Here is a 20024-nt window from a genome sequence, read left to right as displayed (position 1 = left end):
AAACAAATAAATAATAGAAAATTATTTTCTACCTTTGTCGTTTCTGGTTTCCTCATTATCTCATCACTCTCTTCCTTTCATCCAATGTCTGCCCTCTCTCTGCTCCTTCCATATTACATCTGCTCTCTTTTTATGCACCTTCCATCTCTCTCTCCTACCCACTAGTCTGGCATCTATCTTCTTCCCATCCCTTCCCTCTTTGGTCTGGCATTTCTGTCTCATTCCCTTCCATCTCTCCCTCCCCTCCACCTATAGTTTTTATAATCTCTCTCAGTCTCTTCTCCTTTCCTCCCCTCAGATCAGGTATTTCTTTCTCCTTCCCTTTCCTCCCCCCATATCTGATATCTCTGTCTCCTTTCCCCTATCCCCCATGCTCTGGCATCTCTCTCCTCTCCTTCCTTCAACTCCCCCCCCCCCATAGTCTCATCTCTGTTTCCCCTCTGAATCCCTTCCAGATCATGAAGCCAGGAAGTGATGTCAGAGGGAAATCCAACGCTGGCGCAAGGAGCAGGCAGGAGAGAAGCCACTCTCACTGGTGAAGATTTAGAGGTACAGGGGTGAAGGGAGAGTGCGAGTATGGAATGGGGGTAGGAAGGAGTGGGGGGGGGAGGGGGGTGCGCAGAAGGAGCAGGTGTGGGGGGAGGGTGCCTCCTGTCCTTACTACTCTACTGGCTACAGTACCTGAATGTAACTCAATTTGAATTACTGAAAAGGTATGAGTTAAGTGAAAATCTGTTTCCATGGTAAAAACTCTAGCTACATCAAGTAACACTGCTAGCACAGGTAAATCCATGCCAAAAAGGTCTAGTTTATTACACTAAGCTTATGGAAAACTATTTTATTTGATCACAAAAGAACAGACTTTTTTTTATTCCTAATAAATGCAGTTTCTACTTTTTTTTTTTTTTTTTTTTATAGTGGAAGCCTCTGCTAGCCTCTCACTCTTTTTAGGTACCACACCTTTATGGTGCATGCCCAGCCTCAGGGTCATGGAAAATCAGTGTCAATATGTTTCTAGACACCTCTCTCTCTCTCTCTCTCTCACGTGACAACACTGTACCTTGTTGCCCAACTACTGACTTTTCGTCACCCCAGGCACTCGTTGCCTGCCAAATACGAGATTAACAATTAGGTTTTAACAAAGCGCTTTGCTTTTCTTCTTGTTCAGTGGAACATGTATTTTGTTGGAAAGCCATCAGGGCCCATTTGATGGAACTTAAGGTGGTTTGAGCAAACCGTGAGCAAAAGGCAGATTTTGCTTTTCACCTTCATATTCCACCTGCTTCACAGAGAAAGGTTTTCAATTTCATTTTTTCCCGCTTGTTAAATCCTTTCTTAACAATCCCAGTGGTCTGCCTGGGTAGCCAATGATCCCTCACTAGCCGATGGATGTAAGAAAACGCCCTCTTAGACTTAGGACAATTTTATCAGCTGGTGGCTAGTGTTAGGCACCAAACACATGCATAGCCTTTCCTGCAGTATGCTGCATTTGAGCTGGAGTGTTCTATGTGGGTTGACTGCAAGTGGCTTTCCCTTTGTTACCCCTTGGGGTTTGTATTTCTATTATTTCTTTTCTGGTAAGGAATATTGGATAAGAGCATTTTATTTTATTTTTTTTTGTATTTATATACCTTTTATATAGCTTCCATCCCCAGTCCCCATAACTCACCAGCCACCATGCCGATTTCAGCTTCCATCCCCAGCCCCCAAGACTCACCAGCCCCCCTGCTGATTCATTTACTTACTGGACTGGATATTAAATCGCGGGGAAGAGAGGAGAAATGCGGGGAAAGAGCCAGCCAAAAATAGTATTTGCTGCTGCACGAGGTCTGCTCGCTCGCCGCTTGACTCTCCCACTCCTTTCATTTCATCTGATGTAACTTCCAGTTTCGCAAAACCGGAAGTTACATTAGATGGGAAGTGGCCGGTGGCGTGAAATAGCCAGAACTCATTTTGCGGCTGAATCGGTGAGTCCGATTTTTAACAAAAACGAACCGATTCGAATCGATTCACCTGATTTGAATCGGGCAGCACTAGTGCATACCTTTTATAGAATCGCACCAAGTACCATTCTAGTTGGCACCAATTTGGTGGGCGTCATATATAGAACATGGCCCTCAGTGGATTCGGTCTTATAAATGTACAGTTGATTATTGTTAGGCATGTTTTGCCCAAGCCATGGACGTCAGAACAGGGGAGGCCACAGGGACCATGACCTCCTCAAAGGTTGGCGGTCACTGGTTGGTTCCTGCCCACCCATCCCCCTCCAGGCGCTGTACTTTTAAATCTTCGGACAGCCACCGTGCAGCATCATAAGAACATAAGAATTGCTGCTGCTGGGTCAGACCAGTGGTCCATCCTGCCCAGCAGTCCGCTCACGCGGTGGCCCTTAGGTCAAAGACCAGTGCCCTATTTGAGTCTAGCCTTACTTGCGTATGTTCTGTTCCAGTAGGAACTTATCCAACTATATCCTATATCTAAAGCCTAGGGGGCTCATAATTGAAACAGAAAAACGTCCAACTTGGACGATCTAAAAGACAAGGCATCCAGGTGCTGATAATTGAACCGGGTTTTAGACCTAGGCCTTCACAGTGCTGCTGAATATCCAGAGCCAAAAAAGGGCGTTTCAGGAGGAGTGTCGAGGGCGGATTTGGGCAGGACGTGGGCCGTCCTAGACTTAGGGCTCCTTTTATCAAACCGCGCTAGCGGGGTTAACGCGTGTGACTTTTCATCACACGCTAACCCCCGCGCTGGCCTAAAAACTACCGCCTGCTCAAGAGGAGGCGATAGCGACTAGCGCGGCTGGCGGTTTAACACGCGCTATTACGCACATTAAACCGCTAGCGCGGCTTGATAAAAGGAGCCCTTAGCAGTACTGCATGTATAACCGAAGGTTTTACAACACTGCCTAGATGGGACTTAGGCCATCTAAAACCAGGTCTAAGTCCACAAAAGGTATCCAAAGTGACCAGATAAGCACTGCAGACACTAAGTACAGACCCCCCACACACAGCCCCAGTGATCACTGACGGGGCCCCCATAAAAAAACCCTGGGGAGGTGGGGGTTGCCATTCGCAAGGAGCTACTTCTCTGTCTGTCTTATTGGAGGGAGCCTCAGGAACCCTAGATGTTGTAGATCAGTGGTCTCAAACTCAAACCCTTTGCAGGGCCACATTTTGGATTTGTAGATACTTGGAGGGCCTCAGAAAGAATAGTTAATGTCTTATTAAAGAAATGACAATTTTGCATGAGGTAAAACTCTTTATAGTTTATAAATCTTTCCTTTTGGCTAAGACTTAATAATAATATTGTCATTTATAACTAAAGAGACATATGATCAAGAAACTGTTTTATTTTACTTTTGTGATTATGATAAATAGTACCTGGTGGGCTGCATGTGGCCCCCGGGCCACGAGTCTGAGACCACTGATGTGGATGATGTCTTAAGACCCTTTAGCCTTGTGATGTTCTTGGTCCACCAGTAGATGGGATTCCATTTTAATAGATACACACAGAGCACGTATAAAGAAGCAACATTGTTACACAAAGTTGAATCTCTCAAAAGCTAAGTATTTTCAATTCATTTCTTTCTTTTTTTTTTTTTTTTTAAACTTTGTTTCTGTTGAGAGATTCAGCTTTGTGTAACAATGTTGCTGCTTTAGATGTGTTAACAAGCCCGTGTGCTGTGATTAAGCTTTGAATTGCACCACTGTCTTGTCCCGCATGGCGCCTGTGAATTACTGTTTTATGAGCACACATACGCTTTATAGTTGGGATTCAGGAAGTGATTTTCTGCTCCTGGTGGGTTTTTGGAGTGAATTTATATTATATTATCCCCAGAGATATATATTCTGCTATACCTCTTTGTTTGTATTGATTTATTCTATTGTCCATTAATACTTGCTTTTTGGAAACTAATATGGGGTCAAATAAATAATTTGTTAGATAATCCGGTGGCATTATCCTATGATACTGTATTGTTCGGCATGTCAAAGAGGGCTAAAAGCCAAATATCCTCTAATAACAATAAGCTTCTCATTATGACAGGGGTTGCCATACAGATTGCAAATAACTGGAAAAATTGGGAGAGGCTGAAATACAGCTTTTGGTGGAACTCTTTGTGTCACATTTTCAAAATAGTAAGGATAATTGCCGTGCAGCAAGGAAATTTTAAGAAATTTCAGGTTATTTGGGAGCCATTAACTATAAAGATACTGTAAAGATTGAAATTATTGCATTGAATAAATATTAATTCCCTTTTGTTTATACAAGTCTAGGGTGGGGGAGGGGGGAATATTTTATGATTTCTTCTGCTTATGATGAATTGTTGGATATAAGGGAGGGGGATATTTGATGAAAGCTATAATTTGATGATATAATAAGTAATGTTAAAAATGAATAAAGATTTATTAAAAAAAGATGTATGGAAGGCATATAACCTTTCCCTTAATGATCAGTTTTCCTTAATGTCCATTTCTTGACTAGTTTGTTGGCTGCATGAAGCAGAGTCATAAGAACATAAGAAGTTGCCTCCACTGGGTCAGACCAGAGGTCCATCGCGCCCAGCGGTCCGCTCCCGCGGCGGCCCATCAGGTCTGTGACCTATGAAGTGGTTTCTGACCACTTCTATAACCTACCTCTAGTTCTATCTGTACCCCTCAATCCCCTTATCCTCCAGGAACCTATCCAAACCTTCCTTGAACCCCTGTAGTGTGCTCTGGCCTATCACACCTCTATAGGTATCTTCTATATACTGTATTTGTACAGCACTGTGTATACCTTGAAGCACCATATAAATATTTAGCAGCAGTTGGAAGGGTGCCATTTATCATATACACATCAGGAACTCAGTCACCCTTGCGTAGGCACATACAATCACATGTCCCTGCAGCCTTGTGGAACATAAGCATTTCATGTTTTGCCTTTGAATGAAATGCTTAGTAAGTCTGACTCACAGCCTCTTGCTTCAGAATGCCAGATGGAAATTTTATTTCTTATAGATACAGTACATGAGTAAGACTGTGAAGCGTTTCTGCCTATCTTGTGGCCCTGAAGGTCAGTGATGAAATCTGAATGGGCCTTTTATTTCTTTTCCAGAGTTGCAGGACCTGAGTGGGAAATGGTGTGTTGGCCACCTTAGTCCACTTTTCAAAAGTAATATGTAGAAGGGGTCGCCATGCAACAAATTACTCAAAATTGGAAAGATTATACTAAATTAAACTATACATTTAGGTGGAATTCAGTTTGTTACATATATAAGATGGAAAAGATGATAGCGTTACAACAAGGAAATATTCATAATTAAAAAAAAAAATATGGGGACCATTGACTATTTATTCTAATGATCAGATATCATAGCACATGGGTAGTATATATGTGGGGGGTGGGTTGGGGAATGTATATCATTTGAAATAGGATTGATAATAAAAAGGGGGGTATTTAATTTTTCATATAAGAATATTTGATTGTAATTACAAGTGATATGTGGAAATTGTTTATATTATGTTTAATTCACTTGTTGTAAGATGCAAAAATGAATAAAGAATTATAAAAAAAAAAAAGTAATATGTAGAAATAAAATAAACAAATAGATTAGGCAGTAATACGATTCTTTTCTAAGGTTATTGTCCAATATCAGAAAACACGAGTAACCTTAGGTATTTTCAGTTCACTCCTGCACTGCTGCACTGCTGCATCGCTGAGGTCTTAAAGCAGGATTGAACTGAAAATACTTAAGGTTACTCGTGTTTTCTGATATTGGAAATAAAAGAAAAACCTAAAAGAAAAAAAAAAATACCTTTTTAATTGGACTAACTTAGGGCTCCTTTTACGAAGCCGTGTTAGCGGTTTACCACGCATAATAGCGTGCACTAATTTGCCGGCCGTGCTAGCTGCCACCGCCTCCTCTTGAGCAGGCGGTAGTTTTTCGGCTAGCGCAGGGGTTAGCGCACGCAAAAAAATGTGTGTGCGATAAAGCCGCTAATGCGGCTTCGTAAAAGGAGTTTATGATTTGTTTTTGGAGGTAACCCCGTCTTCCTCAGATAAGGATCCAAGAGGCAATCCTGAAATTTCAGTCTGGGAATCGAAAGATAGTACTTTTTGGGAAGGGGAAAATCGTGGACCTCACGGACCTGACGGATCGCGCGGATCTAAAACCGCACGTCCTTAAAAATCTGAGGTCTGTGTCCATGCCACTCGTAGTTTCTGTCTCTTACAGACCTCTATGAGATTTTAGCGCTGACGGATTTGTCTCAGCATAGGGAGGGAAAAGTATTAGGATCCGTCAGCGCTAAAATCTCATAGAGGTCTGTCAGAGCCAAATTCTATGTCGGGCTTAAAGGATAAGCAGAGCGCAAAACGGTTAAACAGCCCTGTTAATCACTGGGTTTTCTGGATCTCCTGAAAGAGACCTCCAATTTGCGATCCAGGAAGCCTGATTCACTATAGTGTACCCTTATTTTAAACTATAATAAGATCCGGCAGACTTAAACCTATACATAAGAAGGCTTCTGCTCTGCCGCTCCAGCACTAGTCTCTGGCTCTGACAGACCTCGATGAGATTTTAGCGCTGACGGATCCTAATACTATTCCCTTGGGTGTTTGAGACTTAGGCTGGTTTTTGGTTGATAATGTGTTGTATGTGTAGACATAGTGGTGGTCTGGGCATTTAAACAGCTGAACGTAGAGGTAGGCCATTCTGGGGGGGGGGGGGGGAAAACAACTCTCATTTTGGACGTTTTTTTTTTTTTTTGAGAATGGACATTTTCCCTGCTTCTACTTTCAGCGTTTAGGGCAGGGTTGTCCAACCTGCAGCCTGAGGGCCGCATGTGGCCCAGTGAAGTATTTTGTGCAGCCCCAGTCGAGGGCGATGCAGTGTTTTCCTCTGCTGCCTCTGGGTGTTTATCATCTTGCCGGCTCCCTCCTCTGTCTTGCTGCAGCGTTGTGCGGCCCCAGAAACATTTTTTTTTTTTGGCCAATGCGGCCCAGGGAAACCAAAAGGTTAGACACCCCTGGTTTAGGGCCTTTGGCCAAAATGGGACTTAGATGTTTTTGGGTTTGTTTGTTTTTTTAAAAAATGATGCCCCTCCACGTGTATAGCCCTCAATGGAGACTGCCCCAACTTTGGGTGGGCTGAGAACTTTTCAGCAGCTCCTTCTATATACAGCATATACAGAACTTGCTCAACCTATACATCAGGTGAGGCACTGGCAAAGTGCACCAATGATAAAGAGCACCAACATCCTACTTTAGTGTCTCTCCCTCTCTTTTCTCTTCCCCCTGCAGGGGAGAGAGAGGCTGGACCTGGATTTAGGATTTTGGCACTCTTTATCATTAGCAGAGAGTGGAAGGAGAGAAAACTATTAGAACATAAGAATTGCCGCTGCTGGGTCAGACCAGTGGTCCATCGTGCCCACCAGTCCGCTCACGCGGCAGCCCTCTAGTCAATGACCAGCGCCATAACTAAGACTAGCCCTACCTGCGTACGTTCCGATTCAGCAGGAACTTGTCTAACTTTGTCTTGAATCCCTGGAGGGTGTTTTCCCCTATGACAGACTCCGGAAGAGCGTTCCAGTTTTCTACCACTCTCTGGGTGAAGAAGAACTTCCTTATGTATTGGACAGAAGGGGCTTACCAGTTCCTTGAGCCAGCTCTGTATATATGTTATGCCCACAAAGTAGCTGGTTTCGAGTTGGGTGCTAATTGTATTTATATATATTTGTGGTATGTTTGTGCTCTGGATCCAAAATAAATATAACTTTAGATTTTTTAAAAAATATATGTATATATAACTATAAAATGATTTACTATATATGAAAATGTTTTTATTTTGAAGCTGGAGTTGGAATTGGTACATTTTTACCAACTCCAGCTTCACCCAAAACTGCTTCAGACTCTAGAGAGTTGCACGGGGACTGAAATCCCACCAATCCCCGCCCGTCACCGCCATTATCCTCTCCGTCCCCACCCGTCCCCGTCAGGTTCCTCTCCGTTCCCACCCGTCCCCGCAAAGAATTACCTCCATCCCCGCCCGTCCCCATAAAAAGCAGCAATTACTTCTGACAGGATCATCAATTCCACAATTTCTTTTGTGTTTCCGCTGCTGTTTTCCTTGTGGAATCTCTTTGGTGGAACCCTTTTTTTGTTTTCTGTTCAGGTAATTAACTTATAAACCCCCTCTTTTACTAAGGCAGACATGGAACCCTGCTTCTAAAGCCTTCCATCCCCGTGGGAGTCCCGTTGGCTAGAGGGGGGATTCCCGCGATCCCCATTCCTGTGCAGATCTCTACTCCATAGCTCTGCTTGTGACACGGATTGGCCATTGTTGGAAACAGGACACTGGGCTTCGTGGACCTTTGCTTTGATCCAGCATGGCACCTCTTATGTTGTGTTCATTTTATTTTACAAAATGCGTGCAAGCTGCACCTTAGGGAACACCTCTACAACACCATATATGTTTTTCTGACCCAAATGGAGGTGTTGTAGAGTTGTTTCCTGAGGTGTAGATTGTGTTTTATGTGCAGAAATGGCCCTGGATACTGGCATCCAGACTTAAACACGTACACTCTGATGTCCAGGGCAGAAGTGATCTAGAAAATTATCTTATAATGGCACTAAAAATGGTTTTAGTACACACTGAAGAAAAACGAATATGGATAAAAACGAAACCACAAAACCCAAAATCCTTGCACACACAGGAACAAGAAAAAGTGGAGTAGATGAGAGGTTTATTAAAAATGTATAAAACCTAAAATATAAAACAACACAAACAAATACAATAAATAATATCTAATAGTCTCTATGACAATAAGCAAGCCCGAGAGCTAGTCTCGACGGGCGACCCTAACGCGGGACTGGGTGGCCCGCTGAGTCGCTCGTCGGGCTAGCTAGCCGTGAGGGGTTTAGGATAGGGGAAAATGAGAGAGAGCTAGGGGGGGGCGGTCCGTGGTCAGGAGATCGCTGCTTCCCCTCTATCGGGTTGTCGCAGCCGTGGGGGATTGTGGGTGGGAGGGGATAAAAGGAGGCGTGCTCGGAGGACCTAAACGGTTTGGTCCTCCGAGACTGCTTGTACACCTCGTGTCGGGCTTGTTCAGCTGGGCGAGGCCTTCTGCTTCGGATTGTGCCGAATTCGAGCGGGTTGGGCGATCGCCGTTCGGGTCTCCTGTCTACGTGATGGAGCACTCGCCTTCTATTTCAGCCTCGGACCTTGCGGAGCTGTCCATTTTAGCGGGGGACTCATTGGACGAAGGAGACATGGCTCCGGTAGGTGCGGCTGCGAGCGTGGGTAGGGCGTTGCCTCCCAGACGGTCCCGTTCGGTCGCACGAACGGCGATCGCGCTGGAGGTGGTGGGAGCAGTGTCGGAGGTGTGGAAAAGTGCGGGTTCGGCCCGCAGGGGCCGCCTTCCGGGGTCGCGCGCACGTGGCAGGGCCTCGGCAGGGAGAGGGGCGGTTGTTGCCTTTCCCGTTGATGATTCGGGGTCCCGGGTTGGGTCTCAGGGGGCTGGGGGAGTGCCTGCTGTGCTACTTGAGGACCGACTGGGTTTAGGGGCTCCGCCTTTAATCGGGGGCGTGAGCGATACAAGCGGGTTTCAGGGGACTTCAGTTATCCCTTCTACTTCTGGAGCTGCTAGTGGCCCGCACGGGGGCATGGCGGGTGGTTGGTCTCCGTGGGGTATATGGGGTTCTCCATGGGTGATGGGCCCGTGGGCGTCTGCCCCCCCTTCTTTTCCGGCGGTTGGCCCTCCATCGCCTTGGGGTCCGGGTTTTGGGGGAGGTTTTAGCGGGAGTGAGATCCATGGTGGGGTTGCTAGTTCTATGGGGCTAACCTACCCTCCTGCTGTTCAGGTTGCTGGCCCCTGTCCGGATTTCTCCCCACAGGCGGTCGCCGCTGGACGTGCTGCCATGGCCGGATCATCTTCGGCTGGACCAGTTCGAGAAGGACCTGCTGGAGCGGTGAGGACGAACGTTGTGGAACCTGCTCGGACTACTCAGCGTCCTGCTATGGTGGTAGCTGCGGATGGCGCCGCTTCGGAAGCTGTCGACGGCGGATGCGGACCTGGAGCAGACCGGACTACGGGTAACATGGCCCTAGGGGCTGGGGTTGATTGCCGGGGTAAGCGGGGGAGGAAGAAGGGTAAGGGTAAGAAGCGCCGTAGGGACAGGGATTCTTCTTCGTCCTCTTCCTCTACTTTAACATCTTCTTCCTCTTCTTCGTCGTCTTCCTCTTCTGGGTCTCAGCGGTGAGTAGCGAGCGGGGGTCCGGTGCATGAGGGTGACGATCGGGGAGCTCCTGCCCTGGTGGCGTTGTCAGAATTGTGGGAGAAGGTCCCGCGCCGTAAAATTAGGAGGCGGGCTTGTGTTGACATTTTCGCGCTTATGGAAGGTCAGGTTCGCGGTAGGAAGAAGAAGGGTAAGAAGGAGGGTGGGAAGCCCAAGGTAGGCGTAGTTTCGCGTAATATCGTCAACTGGACGCGTGCGTTTTTGCGGTTGGTCAGTGTCTGGGGGAGGGAAAGACCTCAGGATTATGGTCTGCTACTGGCTTACGCGGATTCCGTGTTAGATGCGTACCAGCGCTTCGGGGGTTGGGCGTGGCTGAATTACGACGAGGCGTTCCGTGATAAAATGGAGGAGAATCGGCACATGTCCTGGGGTACGCAGGACATTAATCTCTGGCTCACCCATATGGCGAAGCCGGGAGGTTCGGGTTCGGGTCCTTTGGGTAAGCAGGTTCCGCTAACATCGGGTGAGGGGCGTTCCTTTCGTCCGCCTGGAAGTGCCGGTGCCGGGGGAGGTCCAGGCCTCTGCTGGCAGTTTAACAAAGCTGCCTGCACCTTTACTGATTGCCGTTTTCGGCACGCCTGTTCCTTGTGCGGTCAGGGACATCCGGCTACCAAGTGCCCCAAGAAGGGAGTCGGCTTGCCTCCTCCCCCAGTTAAGTGAGTCGTGCCCCCGTGGGTTGCCCACTCTGGTGGTAGTGGGTGCCATGCGTCCGTGGCTGGCTCAGTATCGGGATTCGAGGGCGGCTGATGTTCTATTGGGGGGGTTTAGTGAGGGATTTGTGATCCCGTGTGTGCTGCCTTTAGCTAATGTTCAGGCTGCCTCTTAACCTGTTCATTCGTGCGCGGCACGTTCCTGGGGTACAAAACAGACTTGATGACGCTCTTTCTCGCTTTCGCTTTTTGAAGTTTCGACAGCTGGCACCGGATGCGCAGCCAGAGGGATTGCCGATGCCGGAGCATTTGTGGAGCCTGGTGGAGATCGGATTTGGTACTTCTTACAACGCTCAGTTGCGCCGTCTACATGGGTGCGGTACAACCGGGGATTTGTAACGGTATCGGGTTTTCTTCAGTCTTGGGGATGGACCCCTGGACCTGTGTCAGAGATGTTTCTGGCTGATTTTTTGGCCTCGTCGCAGCATCGGGGCTGTTCTTGGAGCGCGGCGGCTGGTCATCTTGCGGGCTTCGCTTTTTTTTGCAGGGCCCTTGGTTGGTCATGCCCTTCGTCAGCGTTTCTGCCCCGTCGGATGTTGGCGGCTTGGGGTAGGATGGCCCCGCGAGTGCCTGACTCTCGTTTGCCTATTACACATGCCTTGCTGGTTAATCTTGTCGATGTGCTGCCTCGGGTGACGAGCTCGGGATTTGAGACGTGCTTGTTTCGGGCTGCTTTCTCCTTATCGTTTTTTGGTGTGCTGCGAGTGGGCGAGCTGCTTGTCCGCCCGTCGGATGTCCAGGGATTGTGTGGCCTGCTGCGCACTCAGGTGTGTATCTCCGGTTCCACGTTGCGGGTATTCATTGCTCGCTCCAAGGCGGATCAGCTGGGCAGGGGGCGTACGTTGGTCCTGCATCAGGTTGAAGGTTGTGCGTCATGCCCCGTCTGATCGCTGGCTGCCTATATGGCGATCCGTCCTTCCTTTGTCTTGGCGTTGTTGGTGCATGAGGATGGTGCTCTTCTTTCGCGATATCAGTTCCTGGCGGTGTTACGTCTGGCTTTAGGTACGTGTGGTGAGAACCCGGCTAGTTACGGCACTCACTCATTTCGCATTGGGGCGGCTACCAGTGCGTTCGTGGCAGGCGTTCCGGAAACAGCCATTCGTCGGCTGGGTAGGTGGTCGTCGGATGCGTATCGCGGTTACATCCGCCCGTCGGGTTTCGACCCGTATTGATTCACGGTTAGGGGATTGGAATTGTGGGTTGCAAGTGGGAGTCTTGTGTTCGGGGGGTGGTTGTTGCGGGTTATTGGGTGAGGGGGGGGGTCCCTGCATGGCTCCCTATTTACTAACTTTCTGATGGTGGTGGTTTGTGTTTTATTTGCGGGTTTGCCTTGCAGGTGCTGTGCAGCGGGCCCTGTCTGTTTGGATTTTCGGGCATTCCTTCGTCCACTGGGCCGGGGAGCGTGCTGTGGTCCAGCCTGGCGGTCGGCATTTGGGCCTCGGGTATCGCGGCGTGTTCGTCTCCTGGTGGGGACAGAGGGGCATGCGATGGCACCAATTGCTCCCTTTGCTGAACGATCTTCGACGGCGTCCTCGTCGTCCGGATCTATTGATTCTTCACCTGGGTGGCAATGATGTTGATGCACTTAGTGGCAAGCATCTTATCGACATGGTGATTCAGGATTTGGGAGTGGTACAGGGTTGGTTCCCCGAGGCGCGGTTGGTCTGGTCCGATATCATTCCTCGACTCAGCCGACTGGCATCTAGGCGGTGGACCAGGGGGCTCGTAAAGGTTAATAGGCAGATTGGTAGATGGGTGGAGTCTCGGGGAGGTATTCAGGTGAGACATGACTGGGTGGATGTGTCTTGTGCGGGGTTGTTTTATAGGGATCGGGTCCATCTGTCCGATATAGGTTGGGATTTGTTATTGGATGACTTCGCCTCCTGTTGTGAGCGAGTGTTGGTCTCCTAGCCGCAGCTCTGTTCCTTGTGGGGTGGGGCCTGTAACTGGTTACAGGCCTGTGGCGGTATCCCGAGCTACTGGGGCTCATCAAGGGATGAGCGGTGGGCCGGCTGGGAGCCGTGCCTGGCGGGTCGGTTGACCCTGGATAATGGGGCATGTGTGGGACATGCCACCCCTCAGACCCTAGCTTGGATGGCGGGGTCGGGGGCCAATTACTTCTGATGGTAGCTCGGGATCAGGTAACAATGGTGATACCATTGTTATGGGGTTTTTGTTAATGTTTTAATTGTAGCTGTTAAATTATGTATATTTAATTGTGTTAATTGTATTAAGAATATGTTATTATTCAATAAACAGGGCTGCGGCCAGGTTTTACCATTTAAGGTGTTTTGGTCTCCTTGGGATTGGGAAAAGGTAGGATGGGAGGAAGGGGGTGTCAAGTTTAACAGAAGCGGGTCACTCCAGGTACCGCTGTTATAACGCCAAAGCTGTTAGTCTCTGTAGGATAATGGTCCATATGGCAAATTGCCAAAGCTTTTAACTGGGGTACAATGTAGGCAGTTGCACCAGGTAGTCCCGAAATGTTGTTAGTCTATGAGACAATATGGCTGTAGGTTTGCCAAGATGGTCCTGAAGTGTCCAGTGTGTGCAAGAATTCTGTTTTTTGTAGGTTCTCCTTTTGAGTAGAGCATTGTTTTTTGTTTTTTTTAGGGGGGGGGAGGTTTGTGCATAAAAACAAAACACCATGAAATAGAAAAAAAAGTGGAACTAATTAATACAAATGAGACATTTTTGCCAACTCATCCCTAGAAACGGGCTGCATGTATTGCCTCTGTAGGGTAGGTCAGTGTTTGCTACTACGGGAACTTGTCTAACTTTGTCTTGAACCCCTGGAGGGTGTTTAGATAAGTTCCCGCTGAACCACAACGTAAGCAGGTACGGCTAGGGCGCTGGCCTTTGACCAGAGGGCCACCACGTGAGCGGACTGCTTGGCACGATGGACCACTGGTCTGACCCAGCAGCGACAATTCTTATGTTCTTATACAGTAGCCTTCTCTTCCACATATCGCTGAGCACAGTAACACACTGTATCTACTAATCATAAAATTCGGCACCGTTTCTAAAGCTGCAGGGAGCTGGTGCACAACTGCTCATTGTGGCTCAGTGAAAAGAAGATAATGGCACCAAAGATGGTCCTCGCAGCTTGCTGCACCCAGTGACTGCCTCGCTGTGCTTCAGTGGGTTGGAGCCAGCAACCGGGTCAGAAACCAGAGTGCACATATAGTTTGATCCTGAGCCTGGTGCACCACAGCTGGCAGAGAAGCAGAGGGGAGGGGGGGGAAGGTCAATTGTCTCTGGGATGGAGAGTGGTGACTGTTAGGGAGCTGTAGGATAATGGCGCTTTTGAGTGTATGTTGGGTTCTTGCCGCTGGACGTATCCATGGTGGTTATTAACGGAGAGAGGAATGGGGAAAGAAAAGGCATGTGACGTGGCTTGTTAACAAGAAGGCTTTGTCGCTGCTGGCCGCTGGGACACCTGCGGTTGCTTCAGCATGCCTTTCCCAGCAGGGGTGGCTCATGGCAGTGTTTTCTCAGAGGATGAGGCACTGGAACACAGAAGATAAAGAGCAATACTTGGAATGCAAAGGTTTACAGTATTTAAAAAAAAAATATAATATGGTTTGTATAGTCTTAGGATAGCTTGCAGTGATCTAAATAGTGAGTTTATCACAGAGGGACTGCTTTTCTTTCTTTCTTTTTTACTAAGGTTTGCTTAACACATGAAAGGCTTACTGCAAAAATGCATGAAAGCGTTTTGTGCAATCCCCCCTTTTCTGTGCTCTAACCATGCATTACTTTTAAAAAATATATTTTTGGGAGGGAGGCGGGGAATGGACTTTGAAAAGTTATCCAGCTAGTACATTCTGATTAGTGCATGCTGACTGGACAATGCTAGGAGGTGGTACATGCTCCCAGGTTAATTTTATGCAGTCATCTTGAAGCTGGGACTTTGGATCATTTACTTTACTATTGTCCCTTGATACTGCAGTTTTGGAGGTCTATTTGGGACCAAGTAAATAATATGTTAGAGAATTCAGTGGCTTTATCTTATGATACTATTTTATTTGGTACACTTATAAGAGCTAAAAGTCAATTATCTGTGAGAAATAACAAACTACTTTTTGTAATGACAGGGGCTGCTTATTTTAAGAAATTGGAAAAACTGGGATAGGTTGAACCACACATTCTGGTGGGAATCCCTGTGTTATACTTATAAAATGGAGCATTGTATGGCCGTACAACAGTGACAATTTAAGAATTATATGGATGTTTGAGAGCCATTGGCTAAACACTATAAAGAGAAATAATTAATTTTATTTTATACACAAGTAAACATACACATCCTGGGGGGGGGGGGGGGTAAAGGGAAGGGAGTGGAATTGGAATTGATCTGGGGATTTTATGAATAGTTTTATGAAGGTTTTGATATATTTATGTTTATTAGCTAGGAAGGGGGGATTTCTTTGGGCAGTAATGTTTGTAAGTTTTGTTGCGCTTATTATATAATGTACAAAATGTGAATCATTTATTGCACATTTGTAGTTTGAAAATCAATAAAGAATTTTTTTAAAAAAAATTTATGCAGGAACTGCTTGTGAATACAAACTTTGGCACAGGACCTGCAAAAAAAAAATTTTTTTTTAATATGCCATGGCCAATCTAGGCTTAGGACACAAGAGAGTCGTGTGTTAGAACACAAAGGGACAGCGGCTGCTACTACTACTATGAATTATTTCTATAGCGCTACCAGACATATGCAACGCTGCACAGAGTCACAAAGAAGAAGAAACAGTCCCTGCTCGAAAGAGCTTACAATCTAAATAGCCAAGACAGACAAACAGGATGCCATGGATACAGACCGCAGGAGGCAGGCAGGCTAGTTTCCATGGTTGACACTGACTGCCAATATTCAGTGCTGGGACGTTTCTGGTGACAGCATTGACTATCTGGTCTATTTTTTGGCTAGCTCCAAATTGGCCAGCTGAGACAATTTTCAAGCACTGGCCAGCTAAGTTAAAGGGGCCAAAGATAGACTTGCTTTTTGTGTGGCTTGATTTGGCTGCTGAACGTGGCCAGTCAGGACTTAAAATTGGCTACTATTGCATGATATAGCCAGCCAGGTTTTAGCCAGTAATATTCACACCAGCTTTCTCCCGCTAAATATTTGTAGTTTGCTCATCAAATGCTATTTAACTGGCCAGGAGTCATTCCTAGTCGTTAAATTGTGCTGAACATTACATTATCCCAGGACAAGCAGGCAGCATATTCTCACATGGGGGTGACGTCATCCACGGAACCCCAGCATGGACAGCTACCAAAGTGTGCGTGCACTTTAAGAATTATAGGAAGTTCATGGTTGACTGCACCGCGCATGCATGAGTGCCTTCCTGCCCAACATAGGGCGCGCTTCTCCTCGGTACTTACAGTTTCTTTTCTAAAAAAACAAACAAACAACTTTTCATTCCTTTTATTTTTCTCTTTAGCCATTTTTGACGGTGGGGCCTTTGTCTCCGCTTCAGCTGTCAGGTTTTGACTTGGCTGAGGCAGTTTTCCCTCCCATGTCCTACCCATTAACCGGTTTTAAAAAGTGTGGCAGGTGCCAGCCCACTATTTCTTTAACTGATCCCCCAAAACAGGCACTTTGCACCTTGAATACGGATCCCAAGGCGTGCCTGCGGGTGAATGGTACGAGTTCCTCACAATTTTCTATTTCCTATGGCACCAGACAGGGCTGCCCACTATCACCCTTGCTGTTAACTATAGACCCCCTCATTTGGGAGATCCTCTCCACTCCGAATAGTCAAGGGGTGCACATCGGAGACCTGGAGTTTAAACTTGCAGTGTTTGCCGATGATCTTTTGATGCATATCCTGGATCTCAGGAATTCTCTTCCAGCACTATTGATGCTCATTCAGGAATATGTGGATTTTGCGGGTCTTCGCTTGGACTTAGACAAATCTGAGGCACTGGTGCTAGTGGAGTCTTTGCGCGAGGAATGGGGACCCTCTTTTCTACTTCGCTGGGCTGACGGCTCTTTTAGGTATTTAGGCATCCGGCTTCACCAAGATACTTTAATCAGAGTAATGTGCGACTGTTGTTGGAAGAAACTAAGCACAGGTTACAGCAATGGCAGCATCTACCTTTATCTTTATTGGGTCGGATAAATCTGTACAAAATGATCGTATTTGCTAAATGGCTTTTTGTGTTTCAGGTGCTGCCGCTGCGACTCTGGGAGAGGGATCTCTTGCGTCTCAATCGGATGATCCATAAATTTTGTTGGGCCGGGAAGAAATCTAAGCTTCGTTTCCCTTTTCTGTTGGGCACTTGGGATTTTGGAGGCTTGGGGCTGCCTGACCTCAAGCTTTATAATGCAGCATGTCTATTTCAGCATGTAATGGACTGGCTCCACAGTACTGATGTATATAGTCCCTTAGAGCTGGAAAGGGCTTTTGTAGTGCCTTATCATTTCAACTCTCTTTTGCAGGTGCCTAGGTGACTTCTACCCCAGCATCTAAATGATAGTTGGTTGGTCACACCTTTGTGGGAGGCTTGGATGTTCTTGACCTTGTGCCTGGGTGGTAATTCGCAGCCTTCGACTCTGTTGCCCATTAGGGGCAATATGGCTTTTTTTTGCTGGGGAGGGAGAGCAGGGCATTTCAGCATTGGGAGGAGGCTGGGTTCACTCTTCTGGAACATCTTACTAACCATATTCACGATGGTTTTTAATAGAAAACAGCAAATAACATATAAAAAAAAGTTATTCGCAGTCCCCTCCCCCACTAGTACTCCCCTCCCCAACAAACGCCTTTCTCTCTCTCAAGAAGCCCCTCCTTTTCTGATCTTCTCTACCCTTAGAACTCCAACTTATGGATGTCCTAAATCTCTCAGATATTCTTTGCCCATAGATCCCCAATTTAACATGTAAGTTTCCCATCTAGACTATCGTACTGCATTAAGACTCCTTGTACGGTATTATATTTAGACTTATTATATGTTATTGTATTTAGACTCACTGTATTGTTTTGTAAGTGGATCTATGATATCGTATTGTATTAAGATTTTTGCTATTCGCTGAATGTCCAGCCTTCTTATAATGTAAACCGCCTAGAAGTCGCATGACTATGGCGGTATAGAAAAAATAAAGTTATTATTATTATTATTATTATTTTTCAGTATTTGAGGTTCTGTTAATCCCCTATTACAGCGAATATGGAGGGAGAAGTGTAATTCCCTACAGGAATCATAGAATATAGCTCACGTATGAAAGTGACGCAAGCAATGTACGGAGGTGACTCAGACAAGGAAGCTGTTAAAAAAAAAAAAGGGGAGTCAGTTAGTAGCAGTAATAAAATACATGCAGTTATTGTTGAAAGTATAAAATGACAAGAAATTTAAAAAATCAACCAACAACAACAACAAGAAAAAGGAAAGGAGATCTGGGAATAAGAGCAGAGAAATGTACGGTAAGTGAATATTTGGAAGATTAGCTGCTGATATGCTCTGAAACACTCATAGGTCCTGATTTCCTCAGCTTTCTTCTCTCACTCACAAACACACGATGTAAAGGAGTGACTCAGGCCCTTGGTAGAGGTGAAACGATGTGGTAAGAGGGAGGGGAAGAAAAGGGAACTGATTACACAGCAATGTGTCAGAAGATCATCTGTGCTCCCCTCCTTCCTCTTGTCATGGACAATATCACCTTTGCACTATTTGTAATGCAGTGGTACCTTGGAATCCGAACGCCCCAGAACTCGAACGACTTGGAATCCAAACTTTTATTTGTAGTAAATTTTGTCTTGGATTCCGAACTCTGCTTTGGAATCTGAACATCCCAGAATCTGAATGCTGCTTTGGAATATTTGTTAATATTTTACCTTAAAATCCAGTGTATTTCCTGTTAAAATTTGAGTTTGTGGGACCCAGGAACGGATTAATCCAATTTCTATTATTTTCAATGGGAAAAATTGTCTTGGAACTCGAACGCCTTGGAACTTAAACGGGGTTCTGGAATGGATTACGTTCGGATTCCAAGGGTATCACTGTATTTTCCTTTAACTTGTTCCAATTCATCTATGGAATAACACCTTACTGCAGAGCTTATCAATCTTTCTGTGTCCATGAGACCATGATCACAGCCAAATAAAATGGTGTAAGAACATAAGAATTGCCGCTGCTGGGTCAGACCAGTGGTGCATCGTGCTCAGCAGTCCGCTCACGCGGCGGCCCTCAGGTCAAAGACCAGTGCTCTAAATGAGTCCAGTCTCACCTGCGTACGTTCCAGTTTAGCAGGAACGTGTCCAACTTTGTCTTGAAACCCCCTTCCCCAGAGGTGTAGAATAATGATGCACCTATGGAGATCCCACCTAGGTCATGGCCCCTTGGGGCTCTCGACCCATAGTTTCGGAAGTTCCACCTAGTGGTGTAGAGAGGGTGAGAGGCACCTGGGGTGGTGGCATCCCATCCTCCGCCTTCTTTTTTGCACCCCCACCCAATCCTTCTCCACCCCTTCCTGCTACGCAAGTGTACCCCTTCCATTCTCCCGTACCTCTTTAACGTTTCTGGCATGAGCAGCAAGCCCAACCTGCTGCTTGCACCAGCGTCGGCTCTTCCTTTGACAGTACCCCACCAAGACAGCATCTGGGGTGGACCGCCCCCGTATCTTCCCCCCCCCACCCTTCTTACCGGCTCCACCTTACTGGCATCTCCCATTTCAATGAAAAGTAATATGATACCATTCTATTTGGTATAAATAAATAGAAATACTCCACTTACAAGCTAAAGAACACTAACACAACAGAAGAAAAAGGCCTCGGGTATTATTACGGCAGAGCCGAAGCTCAAACCACCTCCACCCACATCATTGGCCCAAAAAAAAAACCCCAACTTCCAAAGTGAAAGTGCTACTTCCACTACTCTACTAGCAGCTTTTTTTAAAGTATGTAGGGGGTAGTGAAAGTGGATAAAGCCCTGAAGAAACGGTTTGATACCGTGAAACGTTGGCTATTGCTTTGTATCACTGATACCTACGTACTTTAAAAAGCTGCTATTAATCTTAGTCCTTCTAGAGTAGCG

The 20024-nt window shown here is 46.5% G+C and overlaps 1 protein-coding gene across 4 annotated transcripts; it reads left to right on the top strand.

The window, feature by feature from the left end:
* Positions 1-323: 323 nt before the first annotated feature.
* On the top strand, positions 324-18132 carry LOC117346151 (collagen alpha-2(I) chain-like). 4 transcript variants are annotated; one of them, XR_004536562.1, is made up of 3 exons: positions 324-549; positions 4486-4593; positions 5098-5286. XR_004536562.1 is itself a non-coding variant. In XM_033915571.1 (3 exons), the coding sequence occupies exons 1-3, from the start codon at positions 475-477 to the stop codon at positions 17446-17448; spliced, it is 468 nt and encodes a 155-aa protein (XP_033771462.1). In that variant the 5' UTR covers positions 324-474; the 3' UTR covers positions 17449-18132. The 4 variants fall into 4 exon arrangements, 3 of the variants coding, with proteins under 3 accessions (XP_033771462.1, XP_033771454.1, XP_033771447.1); XM_033915571.1 differs by lacking the exon at positions 5098-5286 and adding an exon at positions 17164-18132; XM_033915563.1 differs by lacking the exons at positions 324-549; positions 4486-4593; positions 5098-5286 and adding exons at positions 9051-10075; positions 17164-18132.
* Positions 18133-20024: the final 1892 nt, after the last annotated feature.

The sequence above is a fragment of the Geotrypetes seraphini genome, chromosome 1 (assembly GCF_902459505.1).
Source record: "Geotrypetes seraphini chromosome 1, aGeoSer1.1, whole genome shotgun sequence".
In the NCBI taxonomy this organism is placed as follows: domain Eukaryota; kingdom Metazoa; phylum Chordata; class Amphibia; order Gymnophiona; family Dermophiidae; genus Geotrypetes; species Geotrypetes seraphini.
This window is presented reverse-complemented; position numbering and strand designations above follow the sequence as displayed.